This window comes from Colletotrichum scovillei (assembly GCF_011075155.1).
Source record: "Colletotrichum scovillei strain TJNH1 chromosome Unknown Contig00009, whole genome shotgun sequence".
Classification (NCBI taxonomy): domain Eukaryota; kingdom Fungi; phylum Ascomycota; class Sordariomycetes; order Glomerellales; family Glomerellaceae; genus Colletotrichum; species Colletotrichum scovillei.
This window is the reverse complement of record NW_023336267.1, coordinates 4,428,691-4,441,885: the sequence shown is the minus strand read 5'-3', so window position 1 is coordinate 4,441,885 and position 13,195 is coordinate 4,428,691. Positions and strand designations below refer to the sequence as shown.

The window sequence follows — 13,195 nt, the reverse complement described above, 5'->3', positions numbered from 1 at the left end:
CAAGCAATCACAGAGGATAGGGATTGATTCAGTCATAATTAGACCACGTTTTATCGTGTATTAATAAACAGCACTTATCCAATGATAACTAATAGTGATCCGCAGTCTTTCCAGTAGCTTACATCTTTCCCATCCTTCTCGGTGGTACCTTCGCCACGAAGAGACGGTCAATCTCATCAAAGGTCTTACCCTTGAGTTCAGGGACGTAGAAGAAGCTTCCCACAGTACCAATCAACGCCAGCCCCCCAAAGATGAATCCAACCTTGCCCTTCAAGTTGCCCTCATCCGGGTTGACCATGTAAGGAATCGCGAAGTTCATCGCCAATCCACAGATTGCTTGGGTAGCGGTAGCAAGGGCCATGGTTTTCGCGCGCAGAACAGAGCTGGAAGCCTCGCCTAGGATGGCAAAAGCCATGGCACCAATCGTCATGAAGTACACGAAAGCATAAATGACGGTGCAGGCGGCTTGCACCCACTTTGCGGCATCCGTGGGGACGACGTCCATGATGCCAATGAGAAGGAGGAGCGTGGTCAGGGCTCCCATTCCAGAGATGAAGATCTTCCGGCGGCCAAAGGACTCAATGACGAACCAACTGACAATGTTTCCGAGGACACCGCAAGCTGTGACGCCCACGCCGAGGTCGAAGGATTTCGAGACGTCGAGGCCAGCGAGCTGGAAGAAGTATGTCGAGTATCCGAGGACAAAGATAATACCGACCTTGTGCAGAGTTAGCCAAGAGTCAAGCATATTTACGTCAAGAGGTACTTACCAAGTGCTGGCAAAGGAAGACACCAGTTGAGATACCTGTCCGAAGCAGGTTGGTGCCCTTGAAGCAGTCGACAAATCCAAGCTCATGTGTTTGGTTCAAGTTCTCCTCCTCAATTGTCGCCACAATTCCAGATAGCCTGGCGTTAACGTCGTAGTCCTGTCCATATAGTTTCTTGAGTGACTTTGCTGCTTGCTCGAGTTTGTCCTTGCGGGCAAGGTACCAGGGGGTCTCGGGCGTGAAGGGCAGGAAAACGGCGAGGAAGAGGACGAAGAAGAGCTGGGTGGCGAAGGGTCCACGGTAGGCCCAGCGATCGGATCTTTCTCCAAAGGCCTTGACAACAGCGTTGGACAAGAGCTGGCCAATGGCGATGCCCAAGTTAACACCAGCTGTGGCATATCCTCGAAGGGCGACGGGAGCCAGCTCACTGCATGCGAGGGGTGCAAGCGTGAGGTAGAAACCGAGTCCCAGGCCGAGGATCAGCTTGGAGCAGAGGAAAGCTGCCCTGGTATCTGAGAGGATCTCGCCGACGCAGCCGCCGGTGCAGATGACGACGCCGATTAGGAGGGAATTCTTGCGTCCGATTCTATCTGCAAGCCAACTGCAGGCAAAACCTCCGAAGAACTGACCAACGGTGCTGATAATGTTGAAGGCAGACTGCCAATCCGCGGGGAGAATCGCTTCGCCGTCGAGTACATATCTGTTGAGTCTCTAGTTAGTTTTTGCACCGTTGCGAAGATGGTGGGTTGGGCCAGAAGATTGCAGGTGGATCCCTACCCAAAGTCTCTCCTGAAGGATGCGACGGAAATCATGGCACCGTTGATCTGAGCATCAAAGCCCCTAGGAGTCGCACGGTCAGCCAATTGTAACTCTTTGAGGTCATCTTATATGTTTTACCATCCAATGGCGGCCATCGCCCAGTAGAAACACCACCAGACAATGGCTTTGTGGCTCTTGAAAACTTCTCGAACAGTGAGATCATGCTCCTGCTGGTTGGTCGCACCGATGGCCATTCCCTTGGCATCATGATGAGAAACACTTGCTTCCAAGTGATCCGAAACGTCGTTCTTCTCTGCCATGTTTGATGGGATTTGCCACAGAATGTGACAAACTTCGATTTTGACTCGATGTGGAAACTGAAGATGGCTAACCAGGGTCGCGGAGCGGCGGAGACTGGGGAACAAAAGAATGATCACCAGGAAATCTGGGGAAGTCTTGGAGATTATATCCTTTGCTAACTCCTCATTCCCGGCAGTCAGGTTGCTGGAACACCCTATTCGTGATGGTGCTATAGTCCCGAGCAACCTAAGTGTGTTGAGGTCATTCGGATAGTTCTTGCTGAACCCCTTGTCCAAGGACAACAGGACGGATGGCGTAAGAGCGACATTCCGCGACTGGTCAAGCCACAGCCAGGCGAACGAACACCTAATATGGCAAGGTCAAGGAATGGCTCGTGAAGAAAATCAGTCCACGCGCCTCCGTGTTGGGCCGAGACTACCGCCCTCGAAAATCCGAGAGCGTGGAACGACAGGTACGTATCCTCGGGTTGGTGTGGAGCCCCGGAATTTCCCCGCAATCCCTTTCGGGCTAGGCCGGCAGAAATCTCCAGACGGCGAAGGAAAGAACATTAAAAGCGACACTCCGCGATACTTTCCCCCGTCTTTTCTCCAGCTTTCCACCTCATCCAACATCTCATTGCAACCCACGAACCGCCTCTCAGAAGTAGTGTTGTTTATCCCCCACAAATTTGAGCATTGTACGCCTGGCAATCCTTTCCTTCTCCTGATGGCAGACCCATCTGCCCCGGACAGCCACGTGCCTTCGACCACAGACGCGTCTGACCCAGATCGGAGTCGGCCGGAACAGTCCACGTCCAAAGCCAATACCCGACCGGCAGCACGCGGAACCGCATTCTATCAGCGGAAGAGAGCCGTCAGAGCATGCCAAGTATGTCGAGCTCGGAGAACGAAATGCGACAATCTCAAGCCATCATGTTCTTTCTGTCTCAAGGTTGGGGCTACTTGCATCCAGTCGCCCGTCGACCTCTCCAGCTTCGACCCGGCTAGTCTAAAGATCTTGGAACGACTCGATGACTTGGAGGAAATGATGAGATTGGTGACAGTCGACGGACTACCGAGCAACAAGACACGAGTGGTCGAGGCGCCGGTCGAGCATCGGGTAATAGAAGCACCTCCAGTGGGGCCTCTTATCCAGATGGGGATGATTCTCCCTCCGAGGCCAGAACATGTCATGTCATGGGCCATCTTTGAGGAGATCAGCAATGGCATTGATGCTGGAGACATAACTCTGCATGTCGACCATGCATCAATAGCTGCGAATTCTCCAATGTCCCTCATCGGCGCTCTTGACCTGGAGCCGCGACGGATCAACGACTTGCTCGATAGTTTCTTCAGCTACGTCCATGTCAAGAATCCGATCCTCGACGAGACAGCAACTCGAAAGATGGTCTCACATACGGTACTTGAAGGGATCAATTGGTCGGCTGAGTCCTGCTTATCTCTCCTGATCTGCGCATTAGGCTCACTAGCCACACCTTTTGGGCCCAGCCAGGAGACGATGCTGGGTTCCGCAGCCCACAGCGATGCTCAAGCTTTCTTCCAAGCCGCGCAGAAGCGACTGGGGATTTTACTGTCGTCAGATGACATTATTGCGGCTCAATGTCTATTTCTTTCAGGAGTCTACATGATGTGCGTATTTCAGCCTGTCAAGGCGTGGAGGTACTTCGTGCAGGCGCTGGCTAGCTGTCAGCAATTTTCGTTTCTTACCCCTGAGGCCCAACAGCGCTACCACAGAAATGTTGAGTCGGGCGACGAGTCACGGAATTACTCCATCGACACGCTGCAGCAGGCTGTCTACTGGTCCTCGTGGAAATCTGAGCGAGAGATGCGAGGCGATCTCTACCTCCCAGACTTTTCACTCAGCGATCAGGAATTGGCATTTTACCCGCCCTTTTTCCCGACGCCGCCAGCACCCAGGGCAGAAGTTGAGGCGGCAACGGATCCGCGTCTGGCTCGCGAGAGAACATCATGGTACTTTTACCTGGCCGAGATATCTCTCAGAAGGCTTGCCTCTCGAATTAGTGCCGAGATGGTGGGCCTTCAGAAAGAACATCCCACGCGCCAAGCATACCTCGCGGCAATGGCCGCGGCAGTGCCACAGTACGAGGAGCAAGCACAAGAGTGGATAAGCTCGCTTCCTCCTAGCCTCTCATTCGCCGAGCCTCCGGAAGAGGATGATGTGTGCAGATTCGTGCTCCGAGGCCACGCGGTGAACCTTTATGAGGTGATATACTGGCCATTTACCACCGCTTTCCTCGATGCACTTGGGGCGAACCCCGAGTTCGCTGGCGAGGTTCTTACTCCTAGTGTAGAATTATTGGCTCAAAAAGGTCTCGAAAACCACGCTTATCGACTCGCCATTAATCTTCTAGGGTATAGACATCGCCACCATGGCACGCTGCCCATGATGCGATCCTGCTCGCGAAGCGCCCTGGTGTTGGTTGCGGCAGCATTGCTCACCCAGTCTAGCGGTTCTGAAGGTGGACATTCCCTACCGAATGGTTGGTATGGCGCCGTAGGAGAGGTGATTGATCTACTTGCGTTTTGGGAGTGCGAAACGCGCGAGATGGAGCTTGTTCGTCGCGTCTTGGACAAGGCATGTGGGATGATCTCGGCACCATCCCCATCGGCTTATCGTTTACGGGTTTAGTCGAGGCTATTTGCCGGGCATGATATCTTGATCTTTGTCCATCAAGGGTCTAGAAGCTGAGTACCGGCAATACTACATCGATTCATTCAGGCTAAATGCAACTCGATCGATACTCCGCTTGACACAACGTGGAACCGGGAAATGTCGTGGGAAAGTCATGTTGTCACTTGGTCGATACAGAGCGAAGACTACCAGGAATGTCAATAGGCAGCTCCTGGGGTCTCATCGGTCAGAGCCTAGCTCCATCTCATGCGCAAATCGCTGTACCCCAGACTCTAGTCGGTCCAGTCGGGCTGATTCACATGCGGGATTGATGGAGAATGTGTTTTGAGGCAAGCCCCACACCAACCCACCTTCGCGGAGTGTCGCCTTTAAGAAGGTGAGGGGGACAGCCTGACGCTCAATTAGCCATACGCGATGACAGCAGAACAGAGCCTCGATACGATGTCATGATTGGGCCATACTTATCGAATCGGTCCACTGTCTAGTCTTGGTCACGATGCTGATGGGTATAAAGAACCGTCCTGAGAAAGACCGACAATCAGCAACAACGTATTCCCAGACCTAGAATCTCATACCCGCTCATTATGTCGGCCGCTACATCTAACCCCCCTCTCACGATGCTTCGCGTCAAGGGAACTAAGATTGTCGACGAGAACGGCAATGAAGTAATCCTCAAGGGCGCCGGCCTCGGTGGCATGCTCAACATGGAGAACTTCATCACCGGGTACGCCGGTCACGAGCACGAACATCGCGCTGCCTTGGAAGAAGTACTAGGCAAGGAGAAAGCCGACTTCTTCTTCAACCGTCTCATCCACCACTTTTTCACAGAGGCCGACGCCGCCTTGTACGCACAACTGGGTCTCAACTGCTTGAGGATACCCTTCAACTACCGTCACTTTCAGGATGACGACAACCCGAGCGTAATTAAGCAGTCTGGCTTCGATCTTCTCGATCGCCTCGTCAATATTTGCGCAAAGTACAACATCTATGTCATCCTTGACCTCCATGCGGTGCAAGGTGGGCAAAACCAGGACTGGCACAGCGACTCAGGAATCAGCAGAGCACTTTTCTGGGAGTTTAAAGACTTCCAGGATCGCGCAATTCAATTGTGGGAGGCTCTCGCCCGTCACTACGCCGGCAACAAGGTCATTGCGGGATACAACCCCCTAAATGAGCCAGCAGACCCTGAGCACACCCGCCTCATCGCATGGTACGAGCGCGCCGAGAAGGCGATCCGCGCTATCGACCCCGACCACATCCTCTTCCTGGACGGCAACACCTACGCCATGGACTTCTCTGCCTTTTCACCAGAAAAGACACTGCCCAACAGTGTCTACAGCTGCCACGACTACAGCATGATGGGCTTTCCCCTTCCCGAGCAGTACGACGGCACATCTGAGCAGAAGGAGAAGTTGCGCACAAGTCTTAAGCGTAAGGTGGAATTCATGCAAAAGGCTGGTGTGCCGATCTGGAACGGCGAGTGGGGTCCCGTCTATCAGAACCCGAAAACGGATCCCAACGCCGAGGCGACCAACGAGAAGCGCTTCGCGTTGCTTAAGGAGCAGCTCGCCATATACCGGGAGTTCGACGGCATCTCATGGAGCATCTGGTTGTATAAGGATATCGGCTACCAAGGCATGGTCTACCTCGACCCAGAGAGCCCGTACATGCGCCTCATCCAGCCGTTTGTTGAGAAAAAGCAGCGGAACGGTCTGGACTTCTGGGGTTGCGCAGACAAGAGCGCCATTGACAACGAGGTCTACGCACCGTTTATTGAGAAGTTGAAGAAGCAAATTCCCGCGCACTTGCTTAAGAAGAAGTACCCCAAGGTGTGGAACTTTGATAGGCAGGTCGAGCGTGTGGTGCGTGAGTGCTTGATGAGCGAATACGCCGGCTGGGAATTCGCAGAGCTGTTCAGAGGAAAGACGGAAGATGAGCTCGAGGAGCTGGCGGCTAGTTTTGCGTTGGAGAACTGCAAGACACGCGACCGGCTGAACGAATATTTGAAGGAGGATGCGGTGACAGCAAATGGGAAACTCACGAATGGGACTAACGGCTACGTATGATGGAATTTGACTCTGAAGATAGACGATTGCATGTGAAATATAGACATTCGAAGGGATTTGGGCCTTTTTGGGAGAAAACGTAGGATATATTGCACAAGACTACCATGCTAAGCCACAAGATTTTGTTTGTTGGCTGCAAAAATTATCCACCTCTTGGGCTTGGCGGCCATCAAGGTACCTACTCACTCATCTGTGTTTTCACAACACTTGTTTAAATCCGAATTGCCCACATTCAAAGTAATGAAGATTACAGCCGGTAGAAGTGAAGCCACTCTTGATAACTTCTCAAATTGACTTCGGCTAGGGAACATCTTGCCACGCTTCACACCCCCACGCTACACAATCTCAACAGCATCAGCAGCCATGCGCGCCTTAATTTCCCTTTCTTACTTCATCATATCTCAATTGACTTTCTGTGTCATATCTGCAGATACCCACAGCAGAGGACCGGCCGAAAGGAGGGACGCTGCGGAGGATGTTGGAATCGCCGCCCCAACTGTGAGTGGAAACCCGTGCCGCAGCCGTGTGATGTTGCTTGCCGTTGGCCCAAGTCCCAACAGGGCTCTCTGTCCAACTGAAGGTCACAACGGACGGGTAGTGATAGGTTCATCTTTCGTGAACGCTAATGATCGTATGGTGTAGATGCAGGGCGCTCCGTTTGTTGAGCTAATACATCAAGTGACGGTAACCGTTGGTAATGCCTCGGATGAGATGAGTCCACGGCATATCCAGGAGAAAAAGCACTTATTGAAGCGTTTGAGCAAACACCATGGCAAGTGGGACACCAATCATCCTCGTCATCGGTTACTCGAGGCTCTATTTGGCTTCTCAAGGTACAAGTCTAGGCAGATGGCGGAAGTCGATCGCTTGAAGGGATTGTACAAGCACGTCACGAAAGCCCAGAAGAAGGTGAGCGTGTCCGTCAGGAGACCTTGATGCTGTCAATTTCTAATTTGTCTCTAGGTTTTGGAGACAACAGTTGGCTACTCGAATAAGTTTGATAGGGTAGAGCAGCTCCTCGATGTTAACCAAGCACTGTGCGATGAAATCGTTGAGACCGCACTCAGCTATTACGGACTCTCGCACGATGACCTTGCACGGCATAGCAAGGCAAAAGATGAGGCCGGTCAAATCGCCGACAAGACGAGCGTTTCCCAGGCCCTCAAACACTTCGTCCGGGACTGGTCCCGCGCTGGGCACGAAGAGCGGGACGATGCATTTCCGTGCCTCATCGGCACGCTTCAATCCCTCTTCCCCGACGGCAACCGGTCAAATGTTCGGGCCTTACTTCCCGGCTCAGGTTTGGGCCGTCTAGCCCATGAAGTCGCCGGTTTGGGAGGTTTTGAAGTGACAAGCAACGAGTGGTCCTCCTTCATGAATGTCGTCACCCGGTTTTTGGAGGCTCACCCCGAAGTGCAGACGACCTCGTTACATCCGTTCATTGACAGCTGGTCGCACCATGCATCAACTGATGATATGATGCGGTCCATCTCATTTCCAGACTGGCGGGTGAATGCTAGCGCAGTCTTACTTGTCGAAGGCGATTTCACAACCAGTTTTACGACACGGGAAGGACAATACGACGTGATAATTACGCACTTTTTCATCGATACAGCAAGGAATGTCATGACCTATTTGGACACGATTTACTCGCTATTGAGACCTGGTGGATACTGGATCAATCATGGGCCCTTGCTATGGGGCACTGGTCCGTTTGTTCAGCTATCGCTCAACGAAATCGTTGAAGTCACGAAAAGTCTGGGATTCGAGTTTTTGGAATCTAGCGAGGCTTGTGGAGGAATAACACTTCCAGGGGAGAGGGTTAGGGGCAAGAAAGCGGCGTATGGATTTGATGTCAAAGCACTCACAACCAATGCTTACCAGGCTCAGTCTTGGGTGGCAAAGAAATCCTAGTAGGACAGGTCTTTAAAGCAAACATTCCATCAACTGCTGGAGATGACCTTACATCCATCTCCGCTTCTAACCTTTACCCCCTTCAAGACTTTTGGCTCATATCTATGGCGCTATTCGGACCAAGATCCTGTGTGCCGTCGGACAGTTGATAAAATGGCTTTCAAGTTGACTTGGCATGGTCGTTCAGGTATCATTAGTAGGTAAATTTGGGCCGTGCAGCGTTGTGGCAGGGTTCACATCTCGCTGAATTGAATAGAATGACCCCCTGAGAACGTTAGCTGCTAGCACTGAGGCCTCTACACGAGTCTCCCCATCAAGATGATCGTAAACTTTCGGCCTTGTCCTGTTGGACATGGTTGTAAGTAAGACAAAGGGAGGCTCAACACGTAAGGAGAGAGAATTGCCATTGGGGAATCAATACCCAAGAGCCCCCAGGACAGCCTAAATAATCAAATCGCCAGATTCTGTTGTACACGACAGCTCCCTTGCTTGTACTCTCTGTTTGTCGCCTCGTGCCAGCTGTGATGAACACTCGGTGACCTTTTTTGTATACGCTAAATCTGGCTTAGCTGGATTACATGATTAGCTAACTTCGTCAAGCCTTCAATCAGGGAAGGAAAGGAACCAATCCATGCTAAAGAGCCGGAGGGCTATGCTTGCCCTAACAAGCTGAACTTTATCAACAGGTACCATATACACACGGGAGATTCTCTCGCGAATATCAAACAGCATTGAAAGCTCAACTATAATGGATCAGATTCTGTTCCAAAGTCCATTTGCCAATCTGCTTTGTCTGTTTGCCCTAATTCAAACCTCCATCGGAACTGGAGGGCTTGCACTGTGTAACGTTCTCTCTATAAGCTCTCTGTAAGAGATTGTGTATAAGGATGCGTTGAGTCCCCCCCACATGGATAGAATGTTGGGGTGCGGACTCACTCGTGCATGAGACCATGGGTAGATGCACGTGATTTCTCGCACAACTGAATTTACACACTCCGATATCGTTCTTTGATGAATGCTGGCGACTGAAAGCTTTCTGTACCCGTTCAAGACATAGTACGAGAGTCGTCAGTCGACAGGTCAAAGATGCAGAACGTCGTGAGCGCTCAGAGCTCTCTGATAGCAGCGTAAGATTGCTTGCGAACCCTTGCCAGCCGTCTGATGACTGACCCTCCCAATCGTGATCAGTAACGGCTCGCCTGTTGTTGGGGCAGGGCCCGTGCCCTCTTCTGCATCAGGTCATGGTCAAGAAGACCATATCTCGATCTTATGTCGAGGTGCCATATATCGGGAAGGCGACCATGGCAGTGATACGATACCTGACAATGAAACTGTTCTGGACGTCGTCGACTTCTCGCTGGAAAATACCCTCGGCGACAGCATCACCCATTATGCTGTATCGTGTAGTCTTTTGGAGCCCCGCCATTGTCCTCCGGAGAACGCGAGACCTCTAGGTGTCGATGACCCCGGCGGCACAGACTGGTCGTGGACCGGGATCTTCCAACGAGGACCAAAAAGGAAGCAAGTATATATTTGGACCTGTGTTAGTTGTCTCGAATCTCTCGTTGCTGAACAATACTCACCAGTGGCTAATGTAGTGCCGTTGCGGGCAAACTGGCAACGCTATCCGTCATGAGAGCTGCGGTGCATGTGGTTGCCCGCGCTGCGCGTATTGCCCGGTCGCGAAAATCAGGATTTGAGGTCAACAACGTATCTTTACTTGTCGTCGCTAGTCCGCTCTCCTGCTTGAGACCTGACTTCTTTCATGCCATACATCAGTGTAATTCACGGCCGGGAGAGCTTTGGTGGCTTATATACACCGATAAAGTCATATTTCACCAAGGCATTAGGACTCATTCACTCACCTCACCATTATCATGCGCTGGCGTCTTGGATACGATGGTGCAAGAGGACGAGCAAAGCTGGAATGAAGCAGGGTGGGCTGAAGCATGCTGAGTGGGATAAGCAGGGATTTGATCGGAGACGAGCGGCGACTCCAGCAGCGACTTTCCCCCTCAAAAGCACACTCTTGCAAATCAGCAGAGGGACATACCACATTTGAGGAAAGTCCGGATGCACTCTGCTTTTCATTTGCTTAATCCATGCATTATACCTTAGTCATTTAGAGGGGTCCAAATAGAGTAGACAGGACCGGCAAAAGACATTTTAAAGGGCGGGGCACTACTTACTTTTGTTACTTTTGTGGCGCCGCGCTAACAACCTGCGGTCGATCCCGCAGGTGGTGCGCGTGGGTCCGACGGTCTCTTGTCAGGCCAAAGTTGCGTTTCTTGATATGTCCCACCTCACCTACGATATGCATTCCACAACACACTTTTGTCGTAGTTAATCACCTAATGCACATTAGATGATACATGAAAGCTGCGTACATGTCCTTCGCAAGTCTGCGAGCTGATGGCGCGGCATCATGCATTCAAGGATTGGTCCAGTACCCCAGGGCTGCCCATGTCCAACCATGCAAGTTCCCGAACGTTGCGCTGCTTCCACGTTCACAGGTTTTACGTCCTGTTCTTCCTGCCTGTATTTTTATGCAGCGTGGCACCGGCGAACTCCCCAGACTCGGGGTCCAGACGAGTCACTAGCTTAGTAGGTTGATGAGGCAATCCCTCAAAGGCGCTTCACAACAGCCCTTGCCATCATATCTTCTACCAATGGCTGTGTTAGGAACCCAACAACATTAGAAATACGAAATCAAGCAGAGACAGATTTGTACATAATATCGAGATGAGAGATAGCAATGGCCGCAGTTCCTTGTGAATCCAGAATTCATTGGTAATTAATAAAAGGCGCAAGTTCAGGGTGTCATGGGGCACTACAAGAACAAATAGCAGCATCGGAAGAAAGCTGACATATACTACTTAAGCATGCGCGTCAATCTTGAAGATGTCGTGGAAGAATTCCGTTCGTCGCAATGAGCATTAGCGCGGCTGCCTTGTTCGCCCTGACCAGTGTCACGCTCAAGATCAGACAAATGAAGAATCAGAATGTTGCTGCTTCCGAAGTTGAAAGCTGCCGATAACTCGGCTCTCCTCACCTTCAATCGTGAGGCGCGAGAAGACGTCTCAACATTGATTTGGCCAATGCACCGCTTAATTTTCTCAGGGCTGTCGGTAACACCCGCAAGTATTTCAAGCAATCAGAACTGCATCAAGGGCACACCTTTGGACAACATCAAGCCTATTGGGGCCTCAACACGCTCACGGTCATGCCCAACGGGTTGGGTTTCGGAAACGAGTGAAGCGAGGGCAGCAGGGATGGTGGCGCAGGTTCTGCACCGCATTCGTAGTGAAGTTGATTGGCTAAAGTGATTGGGAAAATGCATTTAAATACACTAAGATACTTCTGTGTCGGTTGGACAACCCTTTTTTTGGACTAAACCGAGCCACTGGGAGGAAAGAGAGTCTAGACAATCCTTTTCGTCGGGCAACGAATGGCTTGGTTGGCTTCTGCATACTCCGGACTTAAATATGGCCATCATCTCTCACATCTCAGGAATGATTCTTGAGTCATGGGAAAACAAACATACTTGTAGCATAATCACCTGAAAATGACGTTTCCACAATGGATCGAGCAACATCACGGCCGTTCCCACGCCGACCTGTCCAGTGGAATCGTCCAATGACAAGACGGAACCCCGAGATCTCCCGCATTGACTTACACACTAAATACCAAAGACGCTTTGAAGATGAAGGAACAAGTCCTAGTCTCCTCTCCACCTTCCTCAATATCCCTGACTATTCACCTCGGCTTGAGTACGAGTTGCCTGTCTTCCAGAATGTTCTCGACGAAACGGTCTTGAGAAGAATCTGCGAAGGCAATTTCGAAACGCCGAGTAACTTGGCAGCATGGCTTCATGACCGAGATCTCTCGAATAGACCAAGAAGTTACAACGGATCACTCTCACTTTTGGATTTCGATCGCCACCTCAATTTACAGGTGAGAACTAACTCAGATCTTTGAGAAATTTAGAGAGTAACCTTGGCATCAACTCTGCTTCTTTTATAAGTGCTTGATGGATAGTCAATGCTTCTGTACTAATTCTTCATTAGCGAGTCGGTGAAAAGGACACTCCGAATGCTGATACCCGCAAGATGTAAGAGCCTGGTTCAAGAGGGAAGGTGCAATTCGTGCGATCACTGACTAAATATCAGCTGTATCAACAACCCCTGTCAATGGACACTTGGAGTTCTAGCTGTCAGAGCCCCTGAACACCAAGCCCCAGTCATCAGAGACTTTATGTTCAAGCATCTCACAGCCAAAACATCCATTGGCCTTGACACTGTGGTGAGACCATTCCCAAGAAATCATAAGCCATAGCTTTTCGTGTTGCTCACGGCATAAACAGATTGACGGTGGCTTCACTCTGGAGTTCCACTTGGCTTACCCCGTCTGGAAAAGGGAACACTCTCCACGAAGAGATCAGCGTGTTACTGGGGACGGTCTACCTTTACGCAAGTCCACAGATTTATCCTTCCTACCAGGCGCTCCAAGGTCGGACCGCATCGCACATGGTTTGGACTACTTACACGAGGCTCAAACATCTATCTGTGTTACTGGACGTGATACATCTCACTGGACAGCAATCGGCCTCACGGATTCTTACTTTGAAGACGATAGCGACCCGAACAACGAATACTTGCTGCCGTTCTATGTCACCGACCCATATCCTGACCCAGATATGACTAGTTGCGAACTTGA

General features: G+C 51.1%; 5 protein-coding genes across 5 annotated transcripts; 4 read left to right on the top strand and 1 right to left on the bottom strand.

The window, feature by feature from the left end:
• Positions 1 to 118: 118 nt before the first annotated feature.
• Positions 119 to 1,846, bottom strand: HER10_EVM0002218 (maltose permease; the record flags this gene model as incomplete). Its single annotated transcript, XM_035471939.1, has 5 exons — positions 119 to 262; positions 296 to 718; positions 771 to 1,467; positions 1,545 to 1,607; positions 1,665 to 1,846. 5 exons carry the CDS (start codon positions 1,844 to 1,846, stop codon positions 119 to 121), a joined length of 1,509 nt encoding a protein of 502 aa, XP_035328961.1.
• Positions 1,847 to 2,552: 706 nt separating this feature from the next.
• HER10_EVM0008598 (uncharacterized protein) lies at positions 2,553 to 4,496 on the top strand (the record flags this gene model as incomplete). Its single annotated transcript, XM_035478113.1, has 1 exon — positions 2,553 to 4,496. One exon carries the CDS (start codon positions 2,553 to 2,555, stop codon positions 4,494 to 4,496), a length of 1,944 nt encoding a protein of 647 aa, XP_035329752.1.
• A 587-nt stretch (positions 4,497 to 5,083) lies between these two features.
• Positions 5,084 to 6,565, top strand: HER10_EVM0008548 (glucan 1,3-beta-glucosidase; the record flags this gene model as incomplete). The annotated part of the gene is made up of 1 exon (XM_035478065.1): positions 5,084 to 6,565. The coding sequence occupies one exon, from the start codon at positions 5,084 to 5,086 to the stop codon at positions 6,563 to 6,565; it is 1,482 nt and encodes a 493-aa protein (XP_035329747.1).
• Positions 6,566 to 7,276: 711 nt separating this feature from the next.
• Positions 7,277 to 8,479, top strand: HER10_EVM0007692 (uncharacterized protein; the record flags this gene model as incomplete). The annotated part of the gene is made up of 2 exons (XM_035477238.1): positions 7,277 to 7,474; positions 7,529 to 8,479. The coding sequence occupies 2 exons, from the start codon at positions 7,277 to 7,279 to the stop codon at positions 8,477 to 8,479; spliced, it is 1,149 nt and encodes a 382-aa protein (XP_035329640.1).
• Positions 8,480 to 9,485: 1,006 nt separating this feature from the next.
• Positions 9,486 to 10,248, top strand: HER10_EVM0008148 (uncharacterized protein). Its single transcript, XM_035477680.1, has 3 exons — positions 9,486 to 9,606; positions 9,668 to 10,006; positions 10,063 to 10,248. Exons 1-3 carry the CDS (start codon positions 9,566 to 9,568, stop codon positions 10,070 to 10,072), a joined length of 390 nt encoding a protein of 129 aa, XP_035329703.1. The 5' UTR covers positions 9,486 to 9,565; the 3' UTR covers positions 10,073 to 10,248.
• Positions 10,249 to 13,195: the final 2,947 nt, after the last annotated feature.

What these genes read in the sequence shown, in the direction of transcription:
- HER10_EVM0008148 (XM_035477680.1), top strand. Translation starts at nt 9,566, where the DNA reads ATGCAGAACGTCGTGAGCGCTCAGAGCTCTCTGATAGCAGC. An exon ending in CAGAGCTCTCTGATAGCAGC is followed by an intron (nt 9,607 to 9,667) that starts GTAAGATTGCTT and finishes AATCGTGATCAG; the next exon opens with TAACGGCTCGCCTGTTGTTG.